Source organism: Zosterops lateralis, assembly GCF_965231275.1.
Source record: "Zosterops lateralis genome assembly, chromosome: 3".
Taxonomy (NCBI): Eukaryota; Metazoa; Chordata; class Aves; order Passeriformes; family Zosteropidae; genus Zosterops; species Zosterops lateralis.
This window is the reverse complement of record NC_139764.1, coordinates 15,895,364-15,909,552: the sequence shown is the minus strand read 5'-3', so window position 1 is coordinate 15,909,552 and position 14,189 is coordinate 15,895,364. Positions and strand designations below refer to the sequence as shown.

The following is a 14,189-nucleotide window of genomic DNA, read 5'->3' as shown; positions in this document are numbered from 1 at the left end:
GGGCAAGACCTGCTCTGTTCTTCAATCCTTACAATGAAGCATAGGAGTGCAAATGGGATGGTCAGTGATTTTAACAAGCAAAGTATAAGAAGTGTTTACCATGTCTTTTCAAAAAGCAAACTTTCCAAAAATTTACAACTTCGTCGAACTTAGGAGTTTTTTTTCATACAAGAACATGGGCAACTCTGACATGGGAGAAATGCTCTCCCACATTACAAGCACATATTCCAATACAGAAAGGTGCCACAGCATCTTTGTAAAGCTGAGGTGAAATCTACTTCTTCTTCTTCTTTTTTTTTTTTTTTTTTTTTTTTTTTCCCCTCACAAATACCCAGTAGGTTTTTCTCACAACCTATTTTTGGAAACAGTTAAAGATTTTAAATTATAACTTAGGAAAAAAACCAACCAAACAATGGGATCTCAGATAGAAAGAATGCCTAATTTCCTCACAATTCTTTCAAAACTGGCACACAATTTAGGAAACTCATAATAAGGTCTTGAAACGGAAATTGTCAGAAAACCTTAACTGGATGTGGGCCCACCAGCTCTACACACAATGTGTACATCAACTTAATTTACTCTTTATAGGAAAAATGGTGCCCTAAAAGACTTCTAAGGAGCAACTAGATCTTTCAACTCTACACTATTAATCCAAATCTAGTAGATATGGTTCTTCCCATTTATAGATGGCTATAAAACAAGTTTAGTTTCAGTGATCATTTACCAAGCAGGATATATTCTAGCTAATGCACTCACTACAAGAGGCTGCCCAGAAAAAGGAATCTCTCTTGCTGTAACACGGAGTAAAATTTTGTATCTCACAAGGCCCTCCAGGGGTTGAAACTTGCCACACTGAAACTTCTACAGATTTCTACAATTAAAGCAGAGCATACCAGGCCTAGAGTACAGTGCCAGACAGTATTAGGTGCACCCTTTAACATTACAAGAAATGTACTCAAAAATATGAAATCAGGTTCATTAATCAGCCTGCATAAAGAATGGAATAGTATAAAACATGGGAGCAACATGTTTGAAAGAAGACTTGAAAGTTACTTGTCTCTAGTAATACACTGACTTTTGTAAGCATTCAGAAGTTCTCAGTGATTAGCAGTTTTGGGGTTTTGTTTTTCTCCAGTTCCTATCATAAAAGAATGAGAATATATACCATTATTACAAGTCATGAAGCAAGACCCTTTCAGAGGACTTAAAAACCACCTCAAAGTTTAAACATAAGTTTTCCATGCAATTTTTTTTTTTTTAATTACAAAGCAGATCAGTTTCAGTTTCTTGGGAAAAAAATAGTTTCCTGTGCATTTAAAAAAAAAAAATCTCAAATTTCTTTGCCACTTCTCATTTGATTTTTATACCTTATTTGGAAACTTGCCTAAGAGAATTTATGTTCTTAGCAAAACCTTTCTCTATTTGGCTGACATGGGTCATGAGCAACCATTAACTTGTTGAAAGCTATTAATTTGCTTATTATGGGACCTAAATGCCATTTTTGAGAGAATATACCTTACAAATATATTATTATGTACAGAAATAGATAAGATCATAGTTTATCATATAAACATGGAAAACACTCCTAATTCAAACTAAAAAAAACCCCAAACAAACCAAACCAAACCAAACCAAACCAAAACTCAAAAAGCAGTTAAATGAAATTTTCAGGTAAGGAAAACACACACAACTGAAGGAAAAAAAAAGTGGGTTTCTATTAGGAAATCATTCATTTCTTTACAGAATCAGCACCTCTGGAAAAGCATGTGTTGCTTTCTAAAAATTTACTGTGCAGCCTGGAAAAGTATGCAAAATTGCAAGGTTTTACTTCTTTCTCACTGATATTACAATACCCTTATCACACTAAGACTGGATGTTGAAGACAGCACACAAAGTATCCATAAGAACAACACACAGGTTTTCTTTTAAGACTACAACTTTAAGAAAGCCTCATTCACTTCTTTCTATACTTAAAATCACTTAATTGCTATTTCTTACTGAATTTCTCATTTCTCATTGTGTCTTGAAATCATTATGTCTCCCAGAAATATTCTGAAGATAGACTGTAATGTAAATGCAAAATAAGTTATTCCTTTTTATTGTCATAGCACATCTTATGCAATGCTTTTAAAGGAAACAAAATTAAAAATCACTTTCACAGAACAATTATTAATTTCTAGTATTAATTAATTCATAGTTTCCAGCAGAAACGACACAAGGCAGAGGAGGCAAGAAAAACTGTATAGAGAAAGAGTAAAGTTAGAACATAGAAAAGGCATTTATTAATCAGTTCCTTTAAGTAACACTTTGGAAAGCAATTAACTTCCAAGAAATATCAACATAATTAGAAAATGAAGCACTGAAACAAACCTACATTAACTCACAGGAAACCCTATTATTAAATGCGTAAATTAGGTGAAAAAAGTAGGAAATATCATAAGTTTCAGGAAAGGCTGAAGAATGCAGTTTGCTGACAGACTTCTCACCTTTTCCTGCTGTCTTCTTATTACATAGCTCTCTTTCTAATTTCTTTGAGTTTTTCCTTTTACCCTCATTCACAATTGTAGTTGACTCATTGCCTTCATCCTTTGAGATGGGTTTTCTTTTTCTGTCAAAGAAGGCTTCGGACTTCTTTTCTTTTATTTTATTAAGGCAATTGGGACGGTCATTGTGCATCTTCTTCAAGCTGGAGTCTGATAATTTCTCCTGTACTTCAAGTTTTGCTTCTAAATCTTGGGGAACATTCATACTGTGCACTTTATCAGGATCTTTAAAATCAACTCCAGTTGACTGTGGTTTGATTTTTTTATGCTCGTGATTCTTAGAATTATCTGATACTGCATATAGACAATTATCTTGGTCCTCAATAGACTGCTCCACCCTAAATTTTTTACTTTTCAGGTTACTATCCTTCAAGAACTTATCATTTACAAAACACTCATTTCCCCAGACTACTTCCCTTTTAAGAGGTCCTCCTACAGTCTTCAAATCCTGAGGTACTGCTGTATCACTGAGAGGATTATTATGATCTGTGCCTCTTAACTGGCACTGTTTTTTGTTCAAGACCTGGTCAGATACTCCAACTTGACCTTTTTTTAGAAAATCTAACGAATCAGAATTATGAGTCTCTTTATGTTCTGCAGCACCTCCCTTTATTTTTACATTGATTTCCTGAGAATGAGTTAACGAAGGTGCGTGTTCCTCTCTGCCTTCCACAGGTTTATCACTCTGTGTTTTGGAGCTCTCATCTTCTGTCCGCAGGCCATTGATCATGCTCGTTACCTGCTCTGTCACTGAGTCAGCTACAGAGTAGCCGACCTCACCAACAACACTGGCCAGGTCATCCACAGCACTGCTGAGCGTGTCCACCAGGGAAGACACAGAGGGAAGGTTCAGATTTTGGTGAAGGTTCTTAAAAAACGCCATTTGTCCAGCCTATTCAGCAACAGCTCTTAATACTGAGAGGTCCTCTGTTTCACAAACTGATCATCTCTGTTTCTCCAGCTTCAATTTCAGAGCTATTTGCCTTTGGTATCTCAAAAATCAATACATTTACCAGGGGAAGTTGCAGCTTTTCTCTTTTCATTCAATAATCATTGAAAATAATAAGAAAACAGCTAAATAAATATCTTGACATGAAGCCACAATCAACTAGCAAAACCATAGTCTTTCATCAACTGCAGCATCAACTAGCCATAATAAAATTTATTATTTTCGAAAATAAGACAACTGTGTGAGGTGGAATTTTTTTTTTTATTCTAACCTGCGAAGAAGAAGTTGTGAGACATTTAAATTTTCATCAATGTCACACTAAAGCAAACTTTCAACATAACACAACACACATTGTGGAGACTTCTTCACCCCAAAATATTTCTTGTCTTTTACAAAAGGTAAGATGTCTTGGAATATCAAGACTTGTTTTGCAGCAAAAAAGAAAATTAATATGACAGACAATTTCTGGGGAGAATTTTTTTTTTTGCTTTCTGGAAAATTGAAAACAAAAATTTAGCTCCATCTTTTAGAGAGGTAGAGGGGAAGAAGGCTTCTTTGATTCCACATTCTGTTCTATGCTGCCTGATGCTTTCTCTGAAGTCAGCTAACAAAGCCTGTTCAATTTTCACAGTACAAAAGTAGAAGGAGGTTGTTTTACCAAACCACAATATCTTTTTCAAGGTCTAATTTCTTTCATTACACATGATCCTTAAAGATCTTGTTGTATTAAAAAATATTCAATAATATGTTAGTCAGATATAAGATACCACTGAGATTATTCTTTAAAATTATTTTCCAGGTGAATAAAAGCAAGACCTTCTCCAAAAGTATGGTGAAGGATTTTAACAGGCTGAGTTAAAATCCAATAAACCCATTCACAAACTTACCTGACAAGATTTAATTATACAATATTATGGAATGTTTAAAGTAAGTTCAAGAGTATTCTCAGAGTGCAGGAGAAGTATCTCCCCATAAGTAAATGGAAACTCTTTGGTTATATAGCTGTTGAATTTCTGTGGCTTGCAGATACAAATGTTTGCTCCTTTCAAGTACTGCAGTCACAGGAAAAGCCAACGTTGTTGTGTTGCTGCATCCTTGTAAAAATATGCATTCTTATCATTACGTTTAGTACACTGTATGTCAGATACTTACAAAGTTTATCTTGTGAATTCTTTCTTGTAGTGTATCCTGAATCGAGATCTGGGAAACCACTAACATTTTCAATACACATCTTCTTATTAATATATAGGAAAAGTAGCAACATGAGAATAATGAACACCCCAACTGCAGACAGGAATCCAATTGCTTCAGGAGATACTAGAAGAAACAGAAACAAACACATTTTTAAAAATCTTGTAAAAGTTTGCAAAGTTCCAATATTATCAGAAGTGATCATTAATAAATACCTCAAAAGATGCAAAATACATATTATGCCAGATACAATTAAAACCGCACCATTTATATCTGAGTTAATGTTTAATCATCTTTTAAAAGAACAGAAAAGCATCTGGTCCTCCTCTGAGGAGAACTGACACTGCAAGCAAGAGGTTCTGATGGGGGACTGGACTGAGTCTGTGAAGAAGAAGGGGGAGAAGTCGCCAAAACCAATGATTTCTGATGTAACACCTGAGAGACAGCACTGGAAAGGAGTTAAGAGGGCCTCACCTTTGGCTACCTCTGCTCAGGGCCAGCTCTGAGACACTACCAGCACCTGGCTCCCCTTCCCTCAGGGATCAGCTGGTGCACCCTGCTCTCTAGGTAAGCAGGATACTCAATGGGCAAAAAACAGAATGAGAAAAACCATGTACATTCACTTGCATATGAACCAAGAAAGGGTTAAGTGGAATAGAGACAAAGCCAAAAATCAAAACCAGTTTGAGGGGAAAAAAGGCCAAAGTAGATTGACATGTTTTAGAGAGTAAGAGTACATAAAATACAAAATGTGTAATTTCTATTAAGCAGATAACCCAAAGGCAATGTTGGGGATCTTTGGCAGGTGTAGAATCTTTGAAGTCCCTCAATACGTAACATCAATTTAAGACCAAGATTTAAGACCAAGATTATCAAAGAGCAGGTTTTAGAAATAAGAAATAAGAAATCTGAAAATGGATGTGGCAAATTGAAGCAACGGGGAAAGAGAGGGCAGCTTGTTTATTTGAAAGGAGAGTGGGCAGAGAAAGGGATATAAGAGAGCAGCAAAAACAAAAGTCTAGAAATGCGAGAAATAAGTAACAACTTCTAAAGGCAGATCAAGACCAAGAGAGGACAGATCTTTTGAAAGGAGTGCAGATGCCTGCAGACTATAATGAAGCTGAGCTGCTTCATTAATAAAGGCTGCCAGGATGTCAGGGGGAGAGCCCTTAGGAAACCCAGTGGACTCTCCATAAGGTCTCTATCCAAAAAACTTGAAGTGAGAAATTAAAATGGTGACAGGATTGCAAATTTATTATGAAGTAGGGTGGGAGGTTAAAGTGAAGGGTTATAATAATATTTGGGTGCAATTTATAGGCAAAAATGTGATACAACTCAGTAACTACATGCAATAACAACTGTGTTAAGCATTACAGAACTGTGATTCCTCATGATATGTAACAGATTAATTAATCTGTTAACCAGTTTATTAATAGTGTACTGATAATTAAGAAACATCATAGGTTCAGTTATGTCTCAGACCTGCATTCTAAACAGAAGAGTAACACCTCAGAGTGAATTTTGTGGCCACAAGACACATAAAACACATCTTTCAGAGCCGAACACAACTGAATTATTCTGGATGAAAAATGGGATTACACATATCCCTTTTCTTCCTCCTGACTTTGCAAGACTCAACACTCAACTTCATAAATCCTGTTCTTGGGGGTTGATTTTTTTTCTATTTAATAAAGATTTATGAAGCTTTATCAGATTTACAAATTCTGTTTGCCAAGATCTTGGCACTTCACTTTAGGACTATAATGCTATATGGTAACATCTTTTACTATTTAAAAAGGAGTGGGATTAAAGAAAAGTTGGCAACAGACTCAGCATTCTCAGAGATGCAATACAAAAGGACAAGACACAAGAGTCCGAAATAACTACAAGAAAAGTTCCAGTTGGAGATGAGGCGGGAAAAATCCAGAATGAGAGGAGTTTATCACTGGAACAGATTGCCTAGATCAGTTATAGAATCCAACTTCAACGCTATCCCCGCTTTGAGCAGGGGACTGAACTGCAAATTACTTTCCCAGGAGCCTTCCAAATGAAATCATTCTCTGATTCGACATATGCCCTTTGTAAATCTGGGCTCACACATCTATGTAAAAGAACTGACTGAGAAACACATGCAGTTCCACAACCTCCTCAGTTCGTTTTGCAGGATGACAGGGAACATTTGTGTCTGTGGTGCTGTTCTTAAATTATTATACAGGTATCTTTTAAATCTGACAAAGAAAGATCCAAAGAAATGTGCCTTCCACCATGAAAAACAAATTGGACAGATTTGCACTTCTGTTTCGAGCTGGACATCCAGAACACAGGGACCAGCAGAAGGGAAAAAGCAGTAGAAGGTATGCACAGGTTAATGATGTTTAGGGATGAAATCAGTGTGAGACATGAAGAAGGTGTGACACCAATTTGGGGTACATGGAACAAGTCAGAAAGCGATGAGAAGGCAAAAAAGAAGACAGATCAGAAGGCAGATAAAGATCATGGGACCTTTGAATGAACTATGAGATGATTGCTTTATTATTGGAGCAGCCTGTCCTAAGCAACTCTGCCTGAATTCAGTGTCCACACTGCTCTGAGGAGGAGACAACTGAATTCCAGTCATGGAATGATTCTCAACAAAGGGCAGTGATAGTCTCCTTTTAAAAGGATATAGTAAATGTACAACATCTTCAGGGAAAAACACTCCCAATATGTCACATTGAATGTTTCAAAACTGTAGGTTTAAATTGCAAATTTAAAATTTTTACTTTGCTTATATTGTTCAGCAATCAAACTGCTTTGATCCATCAAATTATGTGCTTAAGGAAGTTGATCAGGACCTAAAAGGTACTGAAAGCTGCATAATTTCAGGTGGCTTTTTCCAGTTCTTCCTGGATACTAAGTAGTTAAAAAAGGCACTGTCTGAAAGCCTTATAGTTCTCTATGGAAACACAGTATCTGATGACATTTTTCTGGAGTGAAAAAAGAAACATTGGCTGATACCTTACAAAAAGAATGAAAGTTAAGCTGCAGCAAAACTAATTAATTATTTATGTAATTCAGTGTGAACATAGGACTTGAAAATTATATTTCTGTATCCATTTGCACTCATGTAAAGAGTCTTAGAATACTTGTTCACAGATTAGGTAAATTATCAAGCTGAAATCCTGTAAAGTATTACCATTATAAAGCCAGGGGGAAAAAAATGTACTTCAATTTTCCACATGAAATGTGTACAGATTTCCATCTATGAATGCAGGTTTTATACATCACATTAATCCCTCAGTTAGTTTCTCATAGCTTAAGTATCAAGCAGGTATACTTCACAGACAGAAAAAAAATTAAAAATTCTTTTTTACATAAAAAATACATCTATGCTGCATTCACCACCAGAATTATCTTGGTTCAAAATATATTGTAATAAATTCTGAGGTGTCTGAGAATTAATTGCACCATGACATGAATTTAAAAACTCTCAGAGGTTCCCAGTGGTTTCTTTTACTATCAGAAACCAGTAGAAAAGCAGTACTTTCTCCAAGTTATACTTTAAATTCAAAGGTCCTACTTGTATAAACTTCATAATTATTTTTGGTTCTTAAGAAAAATAAAAATGAAATTCTGAATTTATGTTTGAAATTCATTATAATATACATCAGTTTTAGAAATATTTAAAGAACAAACATCTTTCTACAAAGTTACCAAGACTAATTGAATTCCTGGCTGTGGAAGTGGCATAGAAAGTGGCATAGTCATTACAGAAGTATTACTTTAACATCACTTTAATTCCATTTTGTTGTTATCATCACTAGAATTGGAAGTATTAGAACACAGAAACTTACCATCTCTTCATCTTAAATATCAAATTAGCACCTCTTTCTCAAATAGTAACTTCCTTGTTATGACATAATTTTTCATTTCCAAAAGAGGTTTCAAACTCTTCAGAAAACAATGACATCTTCAAATATATACCACCAAAACAACAAAAATCCTCAGACACTTTAAAAAGATGAAACATTTTTAGTACAAAATTTAAAAGCACTTAATATTTTAATACGTATCTAGCCCCAAACTTTATTTAATATCCAGTCAGTTCTTTTTAGAGCTTTCACACTCTCCATCATACCACTCACTTAGCTAGTAATGTACAAAGCCACACAGTTATCTTAGTGATGTTTCAATTATTCACTTATAAATGCAGTATTATATCTCTTCTGTACACAAATTAACTAACTATGGGGTATGACCTGAAAAATGTCAATTACCTTTAGAATCTTAATGCAAAAAAAACCCACTTGAAATTTAATATGTAGGCTTGTTTTTATTTATAACTTGGGGTTTGGGGGGGGGGGTTATAACTTGATCTAAGATAATTTAGTCCTTTAAATTCTTTTAAATATACAGGACTGTTGTTTTGTATTTAGTCCTGAAGAAGAATGATTTATTGTTATTTGTTTTTTACACCATTACATCTTGACATTCCATGAAACTAATCTGTGTTGTCCAGCTCAAAACATTTTCATCCCAATGCCATTCACTGCTGCTAGTCACTTCTTTCCAACTTTGAGACTTGCACAAGAAATTAATGTATTTTTAGAAAGCTGAGCAGGTTACTGAACAAAACAACAAGATTTATGCCTTGATTGTCTTTTCTCCATGCTTGAATTATTTATCTCCAAACAGGATGCATTTATTTCTCACAGACACCTCATGTCATAACAGAAAAAACCAAACTAATCCCTCTACACCTGAGTCTGCTCACAAGTGAAATACTTTGGTCTGCTCACTCAACAGGAGTACGGATGGTACTTTCATATGCCTCAATTTTCATGTAAAATTTTTTAGTAATTACACAGGATTGTCTCTTCTTAAAATTAAGTAACTGAACTTGAAGGCTACCTAAGATTTCATGCTCTTTCTTAACAGCTTTTCTTTGACAATGGAAACTCAATACACAATGTTTCACAGCAATTTGTGAATTCATACATAATTAGTATCTTTCTGTTTCCTGGAGTAGTTGAAGAAGCAACAAGTGAATAGAACCTTTTTTACCTAAACAAAATGCTACACCTACAGAGGTTAACAGTTTACCCACTGTTGCCTTGGAATTCTGACTTAAAACATTAAATTCTTGACTACCTGCATTGTTTCACAAACATGAATTATATATGGCAGCATCACTATTAGAATGATTTCCCATATAAAAAAACAAAAGCAATTGTACCACAAAAATTGATGAGCTGATGTTGCTGCTAAAAATCACTGATAGAAAATGAACTCTAAACGTTTTATTGAACACATCAAAAGACAAAATTCCAAACATATATCCTATGATTCCTGCTTTATTCTTTCTTCTATCTCCCATACAAAACACTGGACTGTGTGATTCCCTTCTAAAACTTCACCTATTTCTTCTGTGTTTTGCCAAAGCAAACATAAGGAAGTCTTTTCGCTCAACTTAAAACACACAATTACATTTCTTATATCAATGCTTTTAATTTTTTAGTTACATTTAGGTAACATTAAAACTGAAGTTTTTTTCTGTATAAAGTTGCTGCCCCCTCCAATTCAAACTTGCATTTTGTCTTTCCTTATGCAGCACAAACATCTTAGCTTGGCCCACAACTGACAGCTACATCTCTCAGCATACTGTGCTAAATAAATTTTATTCTGCCAGTCTTATGATGCTCCTTCCTCTGGGTTTGTTGCTCCTGCGCCTTGCACTTTGTTGTATGGCAAGTTTACACACTCCCCAGTACAAACTACAAGCACCTGTAACATGAGCTACTTGTACTTTAACTCTTTAAGTATCAACGTCCAGGATACAACAGAGAGACAGCAATTTCAATTGAGCATGAACTCGAAATGGCAACTCAATTCAGTTCCAAGGCAAAACTGAGAAAAGCTCCGCATTTCCTAAATAAGAAAAATTATAAACAATTTTCGCAACTTGAACCTCTCAGAAGTATTTTAAGACTGACAGAATGAAATGGGGATGAAAGTGGTTCTATTTGGAATAACGATGCCCTTTAAATGGACTTTTCAAAGAAATACTGAGGAACACACAAAACTTACATTTTCTGAAGTGATACATGATATCACTTTTGGGTTAATTTCTAAAAAAGGTCATATTAAGCAAAAAAGAAATGGGTTTATTTACATGGAAAGTCTACTGGAATTAGTGTATCATGAAAGCTACTAAGTGGAGTCTAACTCCACTCTCACCCCATGTCCAATGTAAATTTATCAGAAATAATAATAATTTTTTAACATTCAGTTTATGTCACTTCACCCTGGCTGAGGGGTATTATGCACTGCTACAGAGACAAAGCAGAATTTCTTTTTTCCTTTGTTTCCTTAATATCTAATTACACAGACTAACAGTAAAAATACATTTTAACATCTAGATTCCAGGAATTCTTACCCACAGGAAGAAATTCTAGAATGTATTTTAATTAGCAAATTCAGTTTATTTGATTTTATCATGATAAATTAAATTACTTGATTAAATAATTACATCAAATAGAGTTCATTTACTTCATAAAATACATTCATAAAATTCTAGTATCATAGAAAATTCTGAGTTGGAAGGGACCCACAAGGATCTAAGTCCAATTCTCAGCCCCGCACAGCATCATCTCAAAGAAGTGCATTGTCCAAATGCTCCTTGAGCTCTGTCAGACTGGTGCTGTGACCAATTCCCTGGGGACCCTGAGCCAGTGTCCAACCACCCTCTGGGTGAAGAACCTTTTCCTGATACCTGACCTAAACCTCCTCTGACAGCTTCAGGTCATTCCCTCGAGTCCTGTCACTGGGCACCACAGATAAGAGATCAGTGCCTGCCCCTCCTCTTGCCCTCACAATGAAATTGTATCTGCAGTGAGATCTCCCCTCAGTCTCCTCTAGGCTGAACACACCAAGTGACCTCAGCCACTTCCAGCTCACAGTTTATGATAAAACCAGCTTGGTTCATTAAATTAACTAAGCACATCCATAACTGCACAAAACTGCTTGTGGCAGCACTAGTAGTGCCTCTACAGATTGTCTTTTCCAGGATTCTCTTCCCTAAAATACCCTGCTGAAACTGTCTTTTGCAGATAAATTTAATTACAGGAAAAAAAGGACCCTTGGCTCCAAAATACTGCTGATCTAAGAAAGAATTTAGGAATAACTGAAGCCATACTCTGAGATGGAGATTTAAACTTTTGACAGAAATCTTTTAATTCCTAAATCCTTATGTGCCAAAAAAGTTGTCAGCCTGCCATCCCTGCTGATTTACCAGTCCCTCAATGCCTTTTCTCTCTTACATGGAATTCATTTCTGATTAAACAGTATCTCACAACAGAAATCTCTGAAAAGAAACAGCAAAGGAAGCATCACATTTGCCACTTGGAATAGACACTGATCATGGAATCATCTTGATTACCTCCAAATCCCAATAATCTGTTGCAATTACATAGCATATTACATGACTATTATCCACGCAGTGGGTAAGAGAACAGCAGTGATTATAATTTTTTTAATGGTATTCTCAAATAATCCTCCCAAAGCAAAAGTATTAAAGACCCACAGGGGTCTAGAGACTTGTGGTTTAAAAGTTCATACTCATCACAAAGTAGCTCTCCACTACAGGAAAGACAAATAATCTATGCAATAAAAATATATTAAAACCTCATTTTTGCCTATCAGACACTGCAATTAACAACAAAGCATGAGACAATCCATGTAATCCAACAGTAATTAATCAGGATATACAGCAAAGCACTTCATGGCAAAAATGATTAAATGAACGGGAGAACTCGAGTGAAGACATGCCAGGGTTTGGATATAGCAATGTTCTTACACACAAAACTTGCCACGGAAGAAAAATAGCTGGAATAAGTGACCCCAGTAGCTGCTGCTTTTCAGAAGACTCCAAACACAGGAGAACACAGAAATAATATTCTGCTTCCTGTATAGGTATCAGTAAGCTCAAAGAAAAGTATTTACTTTGTATTGAATTTTCTCTAATCTAAAACATGTACATACAGATTGCCTTTCCAACAGAGTGAAAATTCAGAATACATATTCTGGTGGTGTTAATTTTAACATTATTACTTTTTAAAAAAAAAAAATGTAGCAATATGTCTAAATATCTCCCAAGTCTATGAAGTTTAGTATCCATGGGATAAAAAATATTTTCAAGCCTTGAAAAAAAATATTAATTACTATTTTCTTCATATATTATAGAAGTAGCTTTAGTTGTTTATACTTTCCAAATGAAGAGTTTTTATTCCTCTTTGTAAAAAGAGAAAGTGCACTTTACTTTGTACTGTCCAAATCTGAACCTCTAAATGAGCATAGAAACAACATATATTTATGTTTTACATTAATGTGCGGTTACCTAATTTACAGAAATTTACTACCATCTGTGGCATCACCCTTCTCTTGATGAAGAACAAGTAGTTCTACCAACTGGATGACAGCAGGAAGAAAGGGGGAAATTATTTTATTCCTTTTTCAGAAGCAGTTATTTAGTGTAGACTATCACGAACAGTGTAAGATAACTTGAGTATCAGATGCAGTTGACTTTCAACATAATAATGTTTCTACTGTAAAATTAAACTAATGAATAAATGTTACTTTTTTCCATTTGGATTAAATGTAGTTGGAAGCTTAATATTCAGACACATGTAGATGGATAAGGATAGTTGACCAGAACATTAAAGAGGAATAGTTCTACTTAAAACATACTTCTGACAAAGCAAAAATTCACATCTTCTTATCTTTTCAAAATTATTATTACAAGTGACATTTTTCATTGTCAGACGAAGACATTGTCTTTTTGCAACTTCTCTTTTGCATATTAAAGAGAGCACTTCTGTTCCATTCTTAGTCACAAAGTCAGTTTGCTGAATAATTTCCTTTGTTTGCAAGACTGCCACAACAATAGAAAGGAAAGAACATCTTGCAAAAGAAAAGAAGGGCTTAAAAATAATTTTTAAACCTCTCTGTAGCTCAGCCCTCACTTGGATACTCAATCTACATTTCCATTAATTAAATACAAAACACTGCTAAGTTAGAAGTATCACTTTGCGCTACTTCAAAAACAAACAAGTGAAAAATGTTGGGTGAAAGAAACATAAAAATAATATGGCCATATATTTTCTCCTTTAATATCACTTTCACATCACAGAGTGAATACATAGCAGAATATATTAAAGAGGAATTTATTCAGTTATAGCTCAATATCGTAAACGCTCATCACAAACCTGCCTTGTTACAAACAAACAGAACCTGAAACAGTCTTAATTAAAATACTGGTAAATCTAACAAGAGCTAATTCCAAGTTAGACTTGCAGCTGCACTACACAGCTAAAAAAGATACATTTTTCTCAAGCCCAGTCTCAAGTTCCCTGAATTCTTTTATGTCCATAGCAAATAACCAAAGGAACAACTTAACATAAATATCCTAATCCTCTCAAAAACAGCTGGATGCTAGGAAGATATCCAGCAAAAAGACAAACTGTTAACTG

General features: G+C 34.9%; 1 protein-coding gene across 1 annotated transcript in view; it reads right to left on the bottom strand.

Annotated features, from left to right (window-relative positions):
- Positions 1 to 3,749, bottom strand: part of SYT14 (synaptotagmin 14) — a 55,578-nt gene extending 51,829 nt beyond the window's left edge. The window contains exon 1 of the mRNA XM_083856954.1: positions 2,487 to 3,749. Coding sequence (XP_083713080.1) covers positions 2,487 to 3,426 — 940 coding nt within the window. The 5' untranslated portion in view covers positions 3,427 to 3,749. The remainder of the gene's footprint in view (positions 1 to 2,486) is intronic.
- Between the last annotated feature and the right edge of the window lie 10,440 nt (positions 3,750 to 14,189).